General features: G+C 47.7%; 1 protein-coding gene across 2 annotated transcripts in view; it reads left to right on the top strand.

Moving 5' to 3' along the window:
* The window catches only part of THSD4 (thrombospondin type 1 domain containing 4), a 576363-nt gene extending 567164 nt beyond the window's left edge, over positions 1–9199 (top strand). For both annotated transcript variants that reach the window (XM_043554015.1, XM_043554016.1), the window contains one exon: positions 2039–9199. In XM_043554015.1, coding sequence (XP_043409950.1) covers positions 2039–2181 — 143 coding nt within the window. In that variant the 3' untranslated portion in view covers positions 2182–9199. The remainder of the gene's footprint in view (positions 1–2038) is intronic.
* Positions 9200–19856: the final 10657 nt, after the last annotated feature.

Genomic DNA, 19856 nt, shown 5'->3' with positions numbered 1-19856 from the left:
TCTGAAATTATGTCAGTTATTTCCCTGATTCATCTGTAAGTTCAAGCAACGTTAATCAAAATCTAGACAGGGCTTTTCATAGAAAAATCTAACAGTGTCTAAAGTTTACACAGAAGAGCAAAAGCAAAGAAATAATAATAGGCAAGGTGATTTTGATAATGACCAATGTTGGGGAACATATCCTACGATGTATCAGGAGATACTGGCCCAAGGATAGATAACTAAACCAAAGGAACGGAATAGAGTTCCCCAAATACACTCGAGCATAGCGTGGCTTGTGATACATGGGCAAAGTTAACATTACGAATCTGGGGAGGAAACACGAACGTTCAGTTAATGGTAATGAAACAATTGTTTACCCACAGAGAAAAAAATCAAATTGAATTCCTCCTTGTCACCGCACATGCCCACGCATCAATTCTGGGTGAATTAGGGAAATAAACGTGAAGAGAAATTTTTGTAACTTTTAAAAGAGAATATGCAGAAATATGTCCATTAGCATAGGGAATCATTTCTTCGATGAGAAACACAAATCCCAAACCGCAAAGTAAAATGTTATAATGCCTATTATATTAAAAATAAAATCTATTTGCCAATCAACACTAGGCAAACTGGTAAGAAAGGCCTCAGGCATGGAGAAGATATTTGCAACACCTACAATGAACAAAAAAGGATCAGACCCATTATATGCAAAGAATGTCCTTGAATCATTTGTTTTAAGTTAAGCAAATTAGCAATTGGTCAAAAGATGGGAAAAGCAATTCACAGAAAAGGAAACTCGAATGGCCACTATGCGTATGATGACGACACGTTGGACCTCCTTTGGGGATAATGTCACATCCGCCAGATCAGCAAAAAGATGCGGCACAAAGGGAATTCGTCTGTACCACTGACAGAAATGTCGGTTGTTGCACCTACTTGGGAGAGCCATTGGATGGGATCCAGTAAAGTTGCATCTACCTTGTGACCCAGCAGGACCCAGAGAAGGGGATGTGTAACAGTTGTTGAAAGGAGCAGTGTTGGGGCGCCTGGGTGGCGCAGTCGGTTAAGCGTCCGACTTCAGCCGGGTCACGATCTCGCGGTCCGTGAGTTCGAGCCCCGCGTCGGGCTCTGGGCTGATGGCTCAGAGCCTGGAGCCTGTTTCCGATTCTGTGTCTCCCTCTCTCTCTGCCCCTCCCCCGTTCATGCTCTGTCTCTCTCTGTCCCAAAAATAAATAAACGTTGAAAAGAAAAATTTATAAAAATAAAGAAAGGAGCAGTGTTTGCAGCCTTAAAAAATGGAAAACAACTGTCAGTGGAAAACGGGTCCGTAAGTTGCAGCACGTAGGATGAGAATGAACTCCCGCAGAGCATTCGTTAAACATGAGCGAATCACACAAAGTCGACGTAGAGCACGTTGCCAAGGAATATATACAATCTGTATCTTTTTTTTTTTTTTTTTGAAGTTTAAATGCCACATAGTGATTGGGGCACGATCATTCACAGCTCGCGTATGAAGAAAGGATTGGGGATAATAAATACCAAATGTGGGGTTTGATGACCTCGGGGGCAGGTGAGAAGAAAGGGGAGGTGGCCGCGGAGTGAACTCTGGGAACTGTGTCTCTGCTGGGGAGCAGGGAGGACACCGTCCATTCTGTTACCATGTTTAAAAGAAAAAGATAGGGGCGCCTGGGTGGCTCAGTCAGTTGGGCGTCCGACTTCGGCTCAGGTCATGATCTCGCGGTCCGTGAGTTCAAGCCCCGCGTCGGGCTCTGTGCTGACAGCTCAGAGCCCGGAGCCTGTTTCAGATTCTGTGTCTCCCTCTCTCTGACCTTCCCCCATTCATGCTCTGTCTCTCTCTGTCTCAAAAATGAATAAACGTTAAAAAAAAATTTTTTTTTTTAAAAAGAAAAGATAAACATAAGCTCCTCGCCCACCCTGCACCTCCCATGGGTACTAAAGCAGGACCAGGAGGGAAAGCCAAGTCCACTGTCCTTTCTCTTCCCATGGGTCCGGGCTGGCTCTGTGCTCAGAGGGTCTTTTCTGTTCTCTTCTGCAGATGAAAACTGCAAGGACAGGTACTACAACTGCAACGTGGTGGTCCAGGCGCGACTGTGTGTCTACAACTACTACAAGACGGCCTGCTGTGCCTCCTGCACGCGTGTGGCCAACAGGCACCCGGGCTTCCTGGGGAGCAGATAACACGCCCGCCCCGCGGCAGTGGGGCGGTCGGGGAGTCTGTCGGCGGTGGGGCTGGCTGGCCGCTGCTCCGCCAGAGGCTTCCAGGCCGCCAGCCAGCGTAGTCACCACCCCACCTTCGCCAAAGCGGACACGTCGTGCCCAGGAGCCAAGCCACGGTTGTCCTTTAGCATCACCATAAACTGATGATCCCTCCTTGGGAAACCTGGCACCTGGTAAGGTGCCATCTGAAAACCACGCAGGGGGGGGCGGGGTGCATGTGGCTCTCAGTCAACTCCCGTGCCAGCACTTTCTAAGTCACTGGAGGGGCGCTGCCTCGTCCATGGTGCTACTGCCCTTTTCAATATCGGGGCCCCTTGGAGAGTCAGAAGAGGCAGCTCCCACCCCGGAGCCCCACCAAGCCTTGCTGAGACGCCTGCTTCCCACTCTTACCTCAGCCTGGCTGTGCCTATTTTTATTCTCAAAGACATTAGGCTTTTTCCTGCCTTATGACACAAATATCTCATGTCAATATAGTGCTTTATTGTTTCACAGGTGTATTCACAGGTACTAGATCATTAGCGGCCCACGAAGCCCCAGAATGGGAGCCAGGGAATGAATCATCATCCTCATTTTACTGACAAGGAAACTGAGGCTCAATTTGTGTAACTGACCTGCCAGGTACACTCACCCGTTCGGTGGCAGAGTTGAGTCCGACCCCTGTCATCTGACCATAAAAGTCACCCCAAGGCCTGCCCAGAAGCCTTAGGTCTACAGGACATGGCTTCATCTCAGACCAAGTGACTGCGAAATTTCCCCGCTCAGCAAACAAAACCCAGTTTCTGAATTCTTTCCTCTGGCCAAAGGTCAAGACTGTATCCACTGCACTCTGTTGTTTCCAAAGTCCGTTTCCGTCTGTCCCTTCCCTGACAAAGTCACAGATCCTCATTACAGGACCCTGCGCAGGTTTTGTGAAACCCCGTCCTGAACGGAATTGTCCATGAGACAAGAAAGTCAATGGGGTAGCAAGGTGATGCCTGAAATCCCGAGTGCATTCCCCAGTGATATGTGCCCTCCCCCCCACCCCCATGGAACTGCACACCAGGGTCCCTTTGGCCACAGAGCCCTTGTTTCCTATCTCTGGGCTCTGGGCTTTCTCTCCTTTCATAGTCACTTCTGGGATGTTCACCACACATCACCCAGTGGAGAGTCTAACCAACGTGTCTCAGCATAAAACCTGTGTTTATATTAGAAAGAGTCTCCCTTTGGTTTTTCCAGTTGGATTTATGGGTTTCTGTTTTGACTTCCCATCCCTCCCTCCCACTGTGACTCACAACCTATACGCACCATCCCAGACTTGAGCACTAAGATCTGCACTCATACAGCAGCCAGGAAGAGGCTCCTTCAGTGGGCTCCTTCAGTGACGGCCGCAGTGGCAGGATCCTCCCCGATGCCCTTCACCTGACTCTGCAGTTCTAGAGGCCTCGGGCAGCAAGGGGGATGCAGTGCATAGGGAAAGGTAAACCACCTGAAAAGCCAATTAAAAAGAATATATATATATGGTTGACCCTTGAACAGTTAGGGGGCTTAGGCTGCCAGCCACCCTCTGTGCAGTCAAAAATCCTTGTGTAGCCTTTGACTCCCCAAAAACTCAACTACTAACAGCCTGTCATTGACTGGAAGCCTTACCCATGACGCAATCAACGCATATTTTTACGTGTATTATATACTATATTCTTACAATAAGGTAAGCTAGAGAAAAGAAAATGTCATTTCGAAGAATCACAAGAGCAGCACCTGGGTGGCTCAGTGGGTTAAGATTCCAACTTCAGCTCAGGTTGTGATCTCACAGCTCATGGGTTCAAGCCCCACATCGGGCTCTGTGCTGACAGCTCAGAGCCTGCAGCCTGCTTTGGATTCTGTGTCTCCCTCTCTCTCTGCCCCTCCCCTACTCGTTCTCTCTCTCTCTCTCTCTCTCTCTCTCTCTCTCAAAATTAAACCCTAAAAAATGTTTAAAGAAAGAAAAGAAAAATCACAAGAAAGAAAAAATACATTTACAATACTGTACGGTATTTATCGGAAAGAAAAATCTCTGTATAAGCAGACCCATGCAATTCAAACCCATGTTGTTCAAGGGTTTTATATTCTTTCACCAATTAAGAAAAACTTCAGGCTTAAACAAACTGTAAGCTCATAGAAAATCTGTCTTATTTAGTACCGTGGTCCTGGGCTTATTTCCCTTTCAAAGCAAACCTGGATTCCCAGTAACTGAGTTTCTCCCATGAGCCCTTTAACCCAAAAATCTGCTAATTTGACGGTCACTTAAAGCTTTTGGAAACAGTATGGCCAGCCCACTCTGACACACTGTGTTCAGTTGCCACTACCCCTGGGCTTTCAGAAATTCTGTGTGACCTTTCGTTGGGTCTTATTCTCTTCTTGGAGAGCCCAGCCGCCATTTTGCAAAAGCACACCCATCTCTCCTCATCTCCACACAGTGTAACTCGTGCAATGAGCTGCCGGGCAGAGACCCCAGTTCCCATGCCCACCAAGCAGAGCAGGACCAGAGAAGCCAAGCATTCGGGTGGTTTCTGTCCAGAGCACTCTCTCTCCCTGTCACCACCTACTTTTGCATTTTGTCACAAGAGAAGTGTTGCCTTCATGCAGCTGCTCTCAGACCTTGCGGAACAAGCCCCCGATTAGAAGGGTCCCTTGGAGGAAACTTTCTTTACATGCTGGAGGGTGGAGGGCAAGATCAGTGGGTCAAAGAGCAGAAAGGCTGATTTCACTCAAATTGAGGGGAAACCTTGGAGCCATCCAGGCTGCCCCGCAGAGGTCTGGACCACCCTACATGGGCGACGTTCCGTCCTAACGGAGATCTCTTCATCAAGCAAGTCACCACCCCAGGGTGGTCCAACTCCAGATTCTCATGACTGGATGCGTCAATGCTGGCTTTGTCTCTTTGACATCTCTTTGGTGTCCTGGGGCCCCCAAACGTTACCTAACAGCTGTGCTAGAGACCGTGATCTTCCTGTGAGAATGGCCATCCTGCCTCTGGTGGAATTGAGTAGGAGCAAATGGGTCAGTCCTTTGTCTTCAGGGAGAAAACGTACCTAAACTAAGCGTCTTTTTTCTTTTCCAACAAATAGTTGAGTTGTTCTTGGAATTCATTTATCTCTGGAAAGTTATAAGTTACTAGAACAGGGAGTTAGCAGCTTATTTGTCTTTGAAATCCAGTTTTCACTCATTTCCTGGTTTATTGTATCAACACCTGAACGCCTTTGTCCTTGGCACAACACATATGATAAGGTCCCTCAGTGTTTCCAGCGATAAAGTTCCTGGAGGGGGTCAGAGGAAAGCTCACCTTTTGATGACTCTCCCCGCAGATAGGTCTCTTTCTCCCTTTCCTGGCACTCCCTTATTTCACCCTCCTTCTCCCATTATCTGCCAGCTCCTTCTCCGCCCACTCATGTTTCCTCAACCGGGGACGTGCAGAATTGAAAGTTCCATTTTAATTCTGCTTTTCTTCTTCCTGTGTACTGAATCGCCTCGTTCCCTGCCCTGACTTTTACAATTAGACGAATCGAAGATGTTCTATGTTTTTCTCACAAAAGCCAACAATCTCCAAACAGAAGGAGTTTGCTATTTTGCTTCACTCGTTAGAAAAGGAAAGTGTTTTCCTTGCAGTCCAGGCAAAGGACATTCAATGCACTCCAGTCTCCCACCTTCACGCTCAGATTCCCCCACCCCAGGATAGCATGAGAGACACTAAAGAAAGCTTGTCAACCTGGCCACTAGGTGGAGACAGGAGTCAGCTGAGCACTTCACAGGTGCGTCTGGGCCACTGCCCTCACGCTAGTAAGGAAACCAAGAGGAGTGAGGCTTGTCCCCACCCTCGAGGAGCGACACTGCTGGCAGGAGCTCTCAGAACTGTCCCCATCTGTCCCTTTTCCCCTTGCCTCTCTGCTCAGGGCTCTTGGAATGTTGTGACTGCTTCATTTCCTTGAGTACATGTCATCTGCTTATCCTCAAAGTCTTTAGCATTTGACACTTGCCTTTAAAAAGAATGGCCTTGGGGCACCTGGGTGGTTCAGTTGGTTAAGCGTCCAACTTCTGCTTAGGTCATGATCTAGCGGTTGGTGGGTTCGAGCCCCGCATTGGGCTCTGTGCTGACAGCTCAGAACCTGGAGCCTGCTTCTGATTCTGTGTCTCCCTCTCTCTCTGCCTCTCCCCTGCTCACACTCTGTCCTCTCTTTCAATGTTTAAATAAACATTTAAAAAAAACTTTTTTAAAGAATGGCCTTACCAAGGAGGTGAACAATGGGTGGGAGATACTAAGTTTATTCTCACCAAGTTGTGTGACAGAGAGAGAAATCCGGATAGGACTAGTACCTTTCTAAACCAGTGGCTCTCCTGTTTTGTTTTGTTTTTTAATATAGCCATTTTAGAATTTGAATATTGGTTTTCTAGTGTAGCAGGTATAAATATAAGCGATAAAAAGATAGATGTCTTTCCTTAAAACAGATTGAATGATCAAACCTGAAGGAACCTGTATCAGTCTGGCAGGTGGAGGCCAACATCTGACCCTTGCCATATCTTTAAATGGCTTTGATGGGAAGTTGGACACCTTACTGATGAAATTGGTAGATGACATGAAATTGGTGACAGTGACAGGCTCGGGATCCAAAGAGATCTGGGAGACTAGAACAAAACCCGGATCTTAGGAATTCACGAGGAAGCAGCATAAGTCAACCTTTGGATTCAAAAAAAACAAAACAAAACTAGTCTGGGGTGCCTGGGTGGCTCGGTCAGCTCTTGATTTCGGCTCAAGTTCTGGTCTCTTGGTTCCTGAGTTAGATCCCCATGTTAGGCTCAGATTTTCTCTCTCTCTCCCTCTCTCTCTACCTCTTTCTCTCCCTCTTTCTGAAAATAAATGAGTAAACTTCAAAAAAACCAAAAACTATACAAATACAAGGTGGAGGAGACGTGAGAATTCCAGTCGACTAAGCTCAGTGAGTCAAGAAAGGGGTGGAGGCTCCCCTCCGGCACCCCACCCCCCACCCCCACCCATGCACAAACCCGAAATGAGACACTCAGGCTACATGAGGAGAAAACATTGGTGACCGTCTGCCACATTGCGTTGTGATTGCTGCAACCACACTTGGAGAGTATTGGTAGTGTGTAACATTCAGATGAGCACGCCCAATCCCGAGGAGGGGTGCACACAGTTAGGAACGGTGGAGAGGACGTCATGAGAACGTGTAGCCTGGAGAAGAGACATGGGGCCGTGTTATAAGGACAGTGACCCTAAGACCAGGAAGTAAAAGCAGACTTGAGCTCCTGGAGAAGAACCAAGGCGAGAGCTCCCTGAAGGTAGAGGGCTCTTCCGTTACTGGGAGGTCTCAGTGGAGGTTGAATGGCCATTTGTCAGGGATGCTGGAGAGGGGATTCAGGCGCTCAGCTCGGGCAATATGATGTCTAAGGTCCCTTCGGAGTCTAGGCTTTGGTGATTCTGTCGGTAGAGCAGCTTTGAGTGATTCACCTGGTCTGGGATGGCAAGTACATGCACGTGGACTTCCCCTTTCTGGGTCCCCCATTTTGAACCACGGCACGTGGACTTCCCCTTTCTGGGTCCCCCATTTTGAACCACGGCACGTGGACTTCCCCTTTCTGGGTCCCCCATTTTGAACCCAGTGGTGCATCCTCACCTGAGCCGAATGTGGCCTCATATCTCAGAACCACTAGCAACTTGGCCAAAGCTGCCCTGTCAAGTCCTGCTTTGTAGACGAGTAACCGAACATTCCGATGGCTAGTTCTCTGCCCAGGAAGGGTCACACACCTTGTTGGGGAAGTATCTTGACTAGACTAGGACCCTCCAAATACCTGCTCTCTTTCTCAACTCGCCTCGCTTTACTGCACCTTTACTGGAGCAAAGTAATTCTCTCCACCCCGAACCATCCCACACTCCTGGTTCTGTTCGGTGGGTAACAGTTGGAGAATCGACGTGGCCACGAGAGGGTGGGAACTCGCAGCCAACTTTCTCAGCATCTCCCAGAGGGTGAGCCCCTTGCCTCAGTGAGAGGAAAGCCATTCTGTTACATAAGCGAACTTCCACGTACGTCCTTGACCCCTGGTTCAGTTTGACAGAAGGATATACTTTGTTATAACTTATTATTTTGTTCTTTGTAAATACAAGATGTTTATAGGAAATGTGTATTCTGAACTGTATGGGCAGAATGAGTCACTACACCAAAATAGTTCTATTATTTAGAATATGTTAATTTTAAAGGGACCTAATAGGTATTTATTTACATATGCAATCCACATTTGTGTAAAATCATTTGATCCTACTAACCCAGCTTCCTGCAAAGTTGCTACATGATGCCTTATTCTAGGTTCATAGTTACGATGTAGTATCCTGACTAGCCAAATTCTTTGGGTTTTAAGATCGAATATAAATTACTCTGCTTTTTGACTCGTTCAGGGAGGGACTTTTACCCCTGGCATTGTACCTGACACAAGCCTGTCTGCATCGCCACCTTTCCATCTTAAATATTATGTTTGCTCATATAATCTGCCCTCTCCTCGTCCCAACTGGAGAAGGAATCGGGAGGGTTTTCTTCGTCCCTTCTCTTCGTCTTGCCTCCTTCGTAGGCTCGCCAACACTGACTTGCGGGGAGGCTTGGTCAGAGCAGTGGGTGAGGCAGGGTCCGCTGGCAGGGGCTGGGAGGGGCTTAAAGAGGTGTGGCTCCTTCACAGCTCTGACCACACCTCCAGGGTGGCCGCTGGGACCGCTGGGGTAGGGGCACTGGGCTGTCCCGCCACCTGCTTAGCCAGGAGCAAGGAACCTACCTACTAAATATAAATACTCCACTGTCACCATGTCGGCCTTACAAGTGTTAAATTATTGTTTAAGGAGGTGAGGGGGAGAGGGTGAATTATGTGAGCAAATGCAGTCTGTTTTCGGCAAAAATGACAACTATTTTTGTGTATGACTAATTTATTTTTATTATTGTAAAGATGCAATAAACTGGTTAAAAGATGAGCTTTGTGAACACATTTGTGCCTTCTCGGGCCTGATTCCGCGTCTGCTCACGTTGCTTCAAGCAGCCCCTTTTAAAAAAGAACCAAGCCCTGGAGCGGCCCCGTTGGCTTGTCTTAATGGCTCTGAGCGCTCTGCACAGGGCGGGGCCGCTTCGCCACAGGGAACACCTTGGCTACAAAGCACCTTAGCTTCACCCTGGTCCTCAACCTCGGCTGTATGCTAGAATCGCCTGAGGAGCTTCAGATAAAATATTCAGGCGCGTGCACCACCCAGGATTGCTCGTTTGCGGGTATTTCTTTAAACCTCCCCCCAGGAGACAGGAAAGACTGGAGCCGACTGGGCAGATTCCATCTGGCTCATCTCTCAATGGAATAAGCCCTCCTCCAGCTCCCCTTGGGCTGACTTCACCTTGGTCTTGGGTTTAGCCAAGTGTTTGACAAAATCTTTCAGGTTCTCTTGGTGCATAGGAAAGTGAAGTATGACTTAGGTCAGAATGCCCGGTGAGAGCCGTCCCGGACTAGAGAGAGTCTCTGGAGGAGTCTGTCCTTGACTCTGTCCTGCACAGTATTGCATCAGTAACTCTCAGAAACTTACTATGTTGCCTGAAATGTGCTTCCCACACCTCCCACCCACCTTTTCAGCCTGGAACATCTCCACGTATAGCCTCTCTTCTTTTTGATTATGGTAAAATTCACTTAACATAAAACCCAGTAGGTCAACCGTTCTGAAGTGTACAATTCACCGATTTTTTATACAGTCACAGTGTGGCACAGCCATCACTGGAACATTCTCCTTAACCCCCAAATTCCATGTTTTTCTTCAACACCAAAACCAGAAGTCTACCACGTGCCAGACACTGAGCTGAGTGAGGGTTTTTATTAAGTCTTCACAGCAGACCTAGGAGGTTGTAATGTTATCCCCTTCTGGAAACAAGAGCGTTGACACTCAGAGGGGTTCAGTCTCCAGCTACGCCTCGGTGGCTCTAGGGTTCTACAGTCAGCTCCCTGTCGAGGCGGGCTCTGTCTCTCCCAGCTCCATTTCTGCAGGGCCTGGCATGTTCTATGGTCCCAGCATATATTAGTTCCACTCTTTTCCCACGTCAACTCCAACCTATGGACCTAACTGCACAAGGACTAGATGGTGTGCTTAGCTGTTGATGAAAAAGTGTAGGATCCCCAGGCTCAATATGACCGACGGGATAATAGGCTACATTTGAAGATGCACAAATGAAACCAAGAGAGAGGCAACAATTCTGCTCTGTTCAAGGGGGTCAGACCCAAGCTGGAAACCTCGGTCTCTAATTTTAGGCACCACATGCCATACAAGCTCATTGACCACCAGGCAAGAGCCCAGGTGATGATGACCAGGACAGCAGTGGGAGGGATCTGGAAGGGAAAATGTCTTCCGCCCTCTCCAGACGTCCCAAGGGCAGTGAGGAGCAGAAAAGAAACTGGATACTTCCAGCAGGTCAGCAAAGAGAAGGCACAGCGAGTCAGGCGTGATTCCATGATAGGGAGGCTTAACGATCGGAAAAGGTTTTTCAACAGACGATGAGACCCTCAAAAAAGAGCAACCAGGAACATTTGAGCGTAGGGAAAATTCAAATATGGAGTGTATTTAAGATGATGCAGTTGAATCCATGGAAAACTTCTTGGGTGTGATGTTAGTGTTTGGTCAAGCAGGAGTAGGTGCCTGCGGCTGTATCTAGGGATCGAGGTCACGATGTCTGCAATTCACTGTCAGGTAGGTCAGAACACGTGTGTGTGCGCGCGCATGGGTGGAGAGCGAGCGAGCACATGCAAATCAAGCAAAATGCACTTTGGTGAGTAGCAGTGAAGGGTATGAGGTATTCTTCATATTATGCTTCTCTGAGGTTTGAAATTTTCTAAAAGAGACGGGTGCAGGTAAAGAACCTCATCAGCACCGAGGCTGGGAGACACCGAGGCTGGGAGACTGAGCACCTGCAGTGTGCCACGCGTCCCCTAGGTCCTTCACACCCCATAACTTAATCTCCATGGCAACGCTGCTGAGCAAGTGCTTCATTTTGTGGCCACCTTATGGATAAATAAATTGGGATTCAAAGAGAATAAGTAACCCGACCAAAGACATGATTATTGGGTGGCCAGGGGCAGTCTCGGGTTTTCTGTAGACCTCATTGTGTAATGAGATCAGCTGGAACTTCTGTTTGTTTAAGTGATGCTGGGACCCCCCCCCCCCCCCCCAGATATTCCAGTTGACTGGGGTGAGAACCAGGCATCGGTGGGTTTAAGGCATTCGCAAGAAATTCTAGCTCGGGCCGAGAACCCCCAAGAATAGCGCATCTCCCTCTTTAACGTGTGTTTGCATCACCTGGGCTCTTGTTAAATTTAGGATTCTGAGCCGGCGAAGGCTGGGTGGGACCTGAGATTCTGTATTTCTAACAAGTTCCTGAGGAAAGCTCTTGATTAGAAAATGAGGTAATCAACCCTTTAAGAAAGTTGCAGATTTTCTTGTTTTTATTGACAAGCTGAGCACATGACTCCTGACACTCTTTATAAAAGTCTTCTATAAAATTCAGTTTCTTGGACTTAATCTACCAGTTTACCCCTTCAATCAAGGCCATGTAAGGGCTCTGAAACTCTTTTAAGCCTTCGCGCTCATGTGTCATACATGACTCAGTTTTTTCAACCAGACAACCTGTGTATCATTTGAGCATTCTTTGGCCACATGTAAAAGAAAACCTGACTATACTGACTTGGGGAATTGTTTTTGTTTTATAACAAGAAGTTATAAAAAGTTTCAGAGCTTCTTTGCAGTTCTCTTGGCCTCTTGCTCGTGGTTACAAGACAGCTTCTCCTGCTCCAGCAATCACATCCACCTTCAGCGGAGGAAGGAGGAAGGACAGGTGCAATTGCATTGGCCTCCATCTACCAAGAAAGCTAACACTTTCCCAGAAACCCTTCCCATAACCAATAGGCTTCCACTTTGGTCTCATTGGCCAAAACAGGCTCCATGGCCATTCCTAGCCACAAAGGCTGGGAAGATGAAGGGTCGTCATGACTAGTGTGGACCAGTCAGGATCCACCAACCGGGGGCTGGACACACCGCTGCTCTGGGCACAATTGCGATTCTGTGAGCAGAGACGCAGGAGGGGCCAAACATGGATGAGGTCACCAATGATGTCCGCCCTTAGCGAGTGCCGACTTCCAGACCGTAGTGATGGAAGTTCAAACACACAGCCTCAGCTCATCTCTGGCCTGTTAGAGGGCTACTCCTTCAAATGGGCTTAGGCTGTCCATCTCGTTTATTCAACAAGTACTTCCTGAGCACACGCTGTGCGCCAAGCACTGCTTTGGACACTGGGGATACATCAGTCCCGTGGACTTTACAAAATGCTGTGCAACCTGGAACATTTGCAGATAGGGAGGCGCCCACAGGGTTCAGACGGAGTGGATGCGGCCAGACTTCTGCAACGAGCTGCAAATAAACGGACATCAGATTTGGCTCTCAGCTTTCTAAGAGCCGTAACGGGTATTACTGTGCGGGCTCTACTTAATAACTGGCAGGGAACTCACGCTTAGCCTTGTAAGGGTTAAGTTGTAGCGTAAGGCTAACGTGCAGCTTGAAAAACAACAGCTTTGTTCTGACACTGAAGGTCAAGAGATAACAGCCTTGCTTTACTCTTGTAAATTATGCTTCATACTGTTGTAAATCAGGCTTCGCCAATGAAGGAAACAAAAGCTCAAAGAAAAGAGCATCAGAGGCAAGGTCAAGGAGATCCACTGGTTGCAACTTAGTGGCAAAAAGTCTAAAATAATCACCCCATCCAGCAACTGTTTCTGACTCGTCTGGGAACTGTTTCTCTGTTCTGTTCCCAGAAAACGGTGTGATCGGCCATGAAAACTCTGTACCCCAGCTGCTCGGGGCCGCACTCTCACCAAGAGTGTTGGTCCCGATCGGTCGGCCTTGCCTCTCTTAAACTTCGTTGTGACTGTCACTGGTGCCCGTAACATTCTGTTTCAGGAGTCGTGTGGATGCAACAGCCTCCTCCGCGCGGCAGTATTTAATACGTGGAGCCATCCTGACAGCTGGGTACTATTCTCTCCATTTTACAGCTGGGGAAGCCAGGTCTCACCAGTTTAGGAAATTTACTCACCATCACACAGCTCCTGGTGGCTGAGGAATTCGAACCCAGGTCCATCTAACCTTCATTGTTTGTGCCTGTTCCTCCGCGTGGCACTGTCCCTCCGCAAGAATTGCATAAACGCATCTGCGAGACGAAAGTCCCTTTAAAACTAAACGTGGGCCAGAACTTACTCCCTTGAGCGTGTGGTGTGCGTCACAGAGGTTGTTGCTGATGACCTTGGCTTCACAAAGATTCTCCGGCTCCAAGTGGAGAGCCCGGGGACATGCTTCTCTGACAGTTACACACAAAGACACACACACACACACACACACACCATTGCCTCCAAGGAAGCACTTCTACTCTGTCCTGCTTTCCCAAGTGGATTCCAAACATTTGTTTTTCTAAGCCCAGAGTCAGTCCTGTTTGGAGGCCAGCCAGGGCCGGAGGGGCACAGCAGTGAGACGCAAAAGATCAAATCGACCTGAACTCGACACCCTCAATCAGCCTCTACTCTCACCCAGTCAAGACAGAATTCTTGGCTCCTCACCTGAGTCCCGGAGGGGCCTGACTTCTGTCATCTTTGCCCCGCGGCTCACGTGAGCTCGGACTCTGGCGCCCCTTACACCCAATTTACACTCTCAGGTAATGACCTTGTCTGTCTTATCTGTTGCCGCGTAACAGACTATCCCCAAAACTCAGTGGCTTCGGACAGCACTATTTTCTTATTTCTCACAATTCCGTGGGTCAGGAATTCAGGGCCCACTGAGGACGGCTCCTTCTCCGAGTGATGTCCACAGGGACTTGGGCTTCTCGAACGTGGCAGGTGGAGAAGGAAGAGCCTGCAAGAGAAAGAGAAAGCTGCCAGGTCTCTTAAGGCCTGGACTTGGAAGTGCTAGGCATCACTCCTGCCTCTTTCTGTTGGTTAAAGCCTGCCACAGGCCTACCCAGATTCAAGGGAAGGGACATAGGCAGACCCCTCAACCTGTTCCTGACTTCAGAACTCAGGCATTCTCCCTTGGAATTCATTTGTTGTTTTTTTTTTTTTTGAGAGAGAGAGAGAGAGAGAGAGAACACATGAGAGGGGAGAGGAGCAGAGGGAGAAAGGGAGAAAGAATCTGAAGCAGGCTCCACACTCTGTGTGGAACCCAAAGCAAAGCTCAATTCCATGACCCTGGGATCATGACCTGAGCTGAAATCAAGAGCCAGAGGCTCAACCAACTGGGCCACCCAGGCGCCCTGAAGTTCACTTTTTTTTTTTAATTTTAATTTTATTTTATTCTTTTAATTTACATCCAAGTTAGTTAGCACGTAGTGCAACAGTGATTTCAGGGGTAGATTCCTTAGTGCCCCTTATCCATTTAGCCCATTCCCCCTCCCACAACCCCTCCAGTAACCCTCAGTTTGTTCTCCATATTTATGAGTCTCTTCTGTTTTGTCCCCCTCCCTGTTTTTATATTATTTTTGTTTCCCTTCCCTTATGTTCGTCTGTTTTGTCTCTTAAAGTCTTCATATGAGTGAAGTCATGTGATATTTGTCTTTCTCTGACTAATTTTGCTTAGCATAATACCCTCTAGTTCCATCCACTAGTTGCAAATGGCAAGATTTCATTCTTTTTGATTGCCAAGTAATACTCCATTGTGTGTATATATATATATATATATACCACATCTTCTTTATCCATTCATCCATCGATGGACATTTGGGCTCTTTCCATACTTTGGCTATTGTTGATAGTGCTGCTATAGACATGGCGGTGCATGTGTCCCTTCGAAACAGCACACCTGTATCCCTTGGATAAATGCCTAGTGGTGTGATTGCTGGGTTGTAGGGTAGTTCTATTTTTAGTTTTTTGAGGAACCTCCATACTGTTTTCCAGAGTGGCTGCACCAGTTTGCATTCCCACCAGCAGTGCAAAAGAGATCCTCTTTCTCCACATCCTCGCCAACATCTGTTGTCGCCTGAGTTGTTGATGTTAGCCATTCTGACAGGTGTGAGGGGATATCTCATGGTGGTTTTGATTTGTATTTCATGGATAATAAGTGATGTTGAGCATTTTTTCATGTGTTGGTTGGCCATCTGGATGTCTTCTTTGGAAAAGAGTCTATTCCAATCTTTTGTCCATTTCTTCACTGGATTATTTGTTTTTTGGGCTTTGAGTTTGATAAGTTCTTTGTAGATTTTGGATACTAACCCTTTATCTGATATGTCATTTGTAAATATCTTCTCCCATTCCGTCAGTTGCCTTTTAGTTTTGCTGATTGTTTCCTTCGCTGTGCAGAAGATTTTTATTTTGATGAGGTCCCAATAGTTCATTTTTGTGAAATTAACTTTCTATCACCTGCCTTTATACCTCCCCAGTCATGACAGTCATTCATTCACTCATTCAACAAATATTTATTGACCACCTACTCTTTGCCTGATACTCTGCTAGGGGCTGAATATGTAGCAGTATACCAAGTGGAATAAGACCTCAGAGAGGTTACGTGCTCACGGGGGAGGCAGAAAAAAGACGTAAACAGGTAACTGATGTGTGGCATGTCAGACAGTGATATGTCAGCAAAGCTGGGAAGATGGATGGGGAGCGGGAGGGATGGGCGGGAGGTACTATTTTAAACGGGATGGTTAGGGGGTGCAGGAGCCAGCCCACCGCGTGGCTACCTGGGTAAGGATGTTCCAGGCAGAGGAACGTGCAAGAGCTCTGCCTCCAGGAGAGCACAAAGCAGGCAGTGGGAGAACTTGGGGAGCAGGAGATGAGGTCAGGTGCCCTGGGGGTCTGGGGAAGACTTTGGTTTCACCCTGGGTGAGAGAAGAAGCCAATCAGACATTTGTGGGGAGGAGTGACGGGGTTCGAGTGAGGTCCCCAGCCTGACACGAGCTGTGCATGTGCATTAACTGTGCCCCAAACACTTATTTTCCTGGGTTAAGCCATCAGCCTCTGAGGCAAGCTGAGAAATACCATTTCACTGCAACTGTTGATTTAAGGAAGTCCACTGACACAATGTAACAAGAGCCACAACCCTGACCATACCCTTTCACTTAATCCCATGACTGGGAATTCATCCTGGGGAGAGAACTTAATTAAATGGTGGTTGTTTTTTTTCAGGAGTGTTTCCAATAGTAATTTTTTTCATTTTGTGTTTTTATGTTAATAATAATCTTTTAAAAACAGGCACGTACAGGGGCACCTGGGTGGCTCAGTCGGTTGAGCGTCGGACTTCAGCTCAGGTCATGATCTCACGGTTCGTGAGTTCGAGCCCAGCATCAGGCTCTGTGCTGACAGCTCAGAGCCTGGAGCCTGCTCCACATTCTGTCTCCCTCTCTCTGCCCTTCCCCCCATCCACACTCTGTCTCAAAAATAAATAAACATTAAAAAAATTAATAATAAAAAAATAGGCACATACAAATACTCCATCGTCTGATTGACTCCCTCCAGTCCAACACCGCCATTGGGTCCAGCACTGGGACCAGGTGCTATTGCTTTAATTGTCACGAGCGGAGCTAATAAGCGGTCATTTTTGGTGTGAAAGAGTGGATGTCCACAAAGCAAAGGCCAGAGTGTGTCAAACACCTGTCATTTGAGGCAAAAGACCCGCAGCAGTGCAGCGAGTTCCTTGGACAAGCCACGCCAAACCCAAAAGAATCTCCATCATACACTTGGTTCCTCTTTCTACGTCCTGAGCGGCCGCTGGGTCCCAGCAAAGCATCATCCGTCCTATCCGTGTTGTTGCTTTTAATTCTGTGTGCTCGCAACAGTGTTTTCACGTAATTAGCAGTTTCATTTTGATTATACAGTTCTTTAAGAGTTCTATCCTTCCACTTAGTTCAATTTTTATAGCATTATAATAAAACATGAGGTTATTTGATTCCACACTGGAGGTTAGGGAAACAGTGACGTTCCTTTGAAAAGTTGTCTAGGGGCCGCTGGGTGGCTTAGTCGGTGAGGCGTCCCACTCTTGATTTCAGCTCCGGTTGTGATCTCATGGTTTGTGGGATCGAGCCCTGTGTTGGGGCTCTCTCTTGGCAGTCTCTCTCCTGTCTCTTTCTCTCTCTGCCCCTCTCCTGCTCACACTCTCTCTCAAAATAAATAAATAAATAAACATTAAAAAAATTTTTTTTTTTTTAATGTTTATTTTTGAGACAGAGAGAGACAGAGCATGAACGGGGGAGGGTCAGAGAGAGCGAGACACAGAATTGGAAACAGGCTCCAGGCTCTGAGCTGTCAGACAGAGCCTGACGCGGGGCTCGAACCCATGGACCGCGAGATCATGACCTGAGCCGAAGTCGGCTGCTTAACCGACTGAGCCACCCAGGAGCCCCTAAATAAATAAACATTTTTAAAATAAAATAAAAAGCTGTGTGCATGTTACTTGAGTGCAAGCAGCCTGGAGGTTGGGGTGACTCCAAGCAGCCTTGGTGCTCCTTCTCTGGCCGGGCCCTCAGGAAGGTGGGGGGGGGTGGGGAGGGGGTGCTCCCCAGCTACAGGAGGCAAGTGGGAGAGCCGGCAAGGTAGCAGACGGGCCCAGGTCTCCGCATGAAGGTCACCAAGCCTCCTCCATCCACAAGCAGGCCTGACAGGTGGGTCCGGCCTGGATTCAGGAATGTTCAGCTCATTTATTCTGATGACCACATTCTGGGGGAAACAACAGGCAGATCTACAGGCTCACTTCCACTCTTCATTCTCGCGCAGACCCTCTCCCAGGGGATGTCAGTCATCGCCTTCTTCCGAACCTGTTCTGAGCACCCTTCCAGCTTCCCTGTCTCCACGGCAGCAAGCAGTCAACACTCTAGTCTCCTCCGCATCATCCCGCCTCCGCCCCAAAGGTCTGCTGAGTGAGACGTGTCCTCTTGGATCAACTGTATTTTTGCCTAATCTGGTGCTTTCACCCTTTCTTTTCCTACCAATACGGCATGACACGACAAAGATTCCTGCCAAAACCTTAATGCAGAAAATGTCCTTCCTGCTCAGTGCCTCCCAGACTCTGGTAATCTGGCCCTTGAGGCGATGGCCTCTAAAACACAGAGGAACCAAATTTAGCTCATTCCTCCATCGCAGAAGCTCCTCTTGGATGCTTTGGTAGAACAAAACTTTGCATTCCACACTGGGTAACTCTGCCAGGGTTCATCGCTAAAAGATTTTAAATCCTCTGCCTGACGTTGAGAGTGCTAATGATTGTTTTTTCTTCTTTTCTGTAATTTCAAAGAAGAAATTCCCAAATCTCTCGCTCCTGCTAGAATTTCCAGGGAGCAGGAAGAGCTTTTCTCATGGAGTAACACCTCCATCTTGTGGTCTTTCTGGTTATTGCAAGTAGATCGAGCTGCCTCTTAATATTTTGACTACTGCTACCATCGCAGATCTGGGAGAGGACTTGAAAAGTGTTCTAATTCAGTTTCCTGTCTAATTTCAGTTACCTGCAAACAGGTAAGGCTTATGAACACCACTATTGCTTTATTATAACAGCCCAGAGAGGGGCGCCTGGGTGGCGCAGTCGGTTAAGCGTCCGACTTCAGCCAGGTCACGATCTCGCGGTCCGTGAGTTCGAGCCCCGCGTCGGGCTCTGGGCTGATGGCTCAGAGCCTGGGGCCTGTTTCCGATTCTGTGTCTCCCTCTCTCTCTGCCCCTCCCCCGTTCATGCTCTGTCTCTCTCTGTCCCAAAAATAAATAAACGTTGAAAAAAAATTAAAAAAAAAAAAATAATAATAATAATAAAAAATAACAGCCCAGAGAAGCTAAGAGGTTTGTCCGAGGCCACACAGCTAACAGAGTATCTTACCTGAGGTTACTTGCAATCCTCTGGTCACTTTTTAGGAAGAAACCTTTCTTCAAACTAGTTTCTACCAATTATAAGACACAAATCTGGAGGTGTTCTGGTTGAAGTCACAGAAGGGCTCACCCTTGCCAGCCCCTTTACTCAGCACACCTTGAAAACCATTGTCCTATACCTGAAAGGAACAGCAAACTCTGCCAGAGAGATAGGGGAAGCTTTCACTGATGCATCCGGTCGGCCGTTCAGCAGATAATTATCAGACTCCTTCCATGTGTCAAACCCTTAAGCAAGATACATGAGATTTCTGGTCTCATAAAGCTTACTTTCTGGTTGAAGAAGACAGACACTAATTGAACAAATAGATGACTAGAATAGTTTCTTTTTTCTCTCTCTCTCTCTCTCTTTTTTTAAATATATTTACTTCAGAGGGAGGGTGGGGAGAATCTTAAGCAGACCCCATGCTCAGCCCAACGTGGGGCTTGACCTCACAACCCTAGGATCGTTGATCCCACGACCATGACCTGAGCTGAAACCAAGAGTCAGACACTCAACCGACAAAGCCACCCAAGCTCTCCTTATTTCTGATTGTGACTGGGACGTGAGGAGAGATGTTAGAGAGTCTGGTCTGAGAAGAGGATTGGAGCTGTGTCTCCAAGTGTGAGGAAGGGTCAGCTAGAGGACGAGGGAGAGGGTAGATGTTGGTCAACGGGTACAAACCTCCAGTTATAAGACCAGGAGAATAAATCTCAAATGTTCTCATCACAGAAAAGCAGTGGTCCTTATGTGA

The sequence above is a fragment of the Prionailurus bengalensis genome, chromosome B3, assembly GCF_016509475.1.
Source record: "Prionailurus bengalensis isolate Pbe53 chromosome B3, Fcat_Pben_1.1_paternal_pri, whole genome shotgun sequence".
In the NCBI taxonomy this organism is placed as follows: Eukaryota; Metazoa; Chordata; class Mammalia; order Carnivora; family Felidae; genus Prionailurus; species Prionailurus bengalensis.
This window is presented reverse-complemented; position numbering and strand designations above follow the sequence as displayed.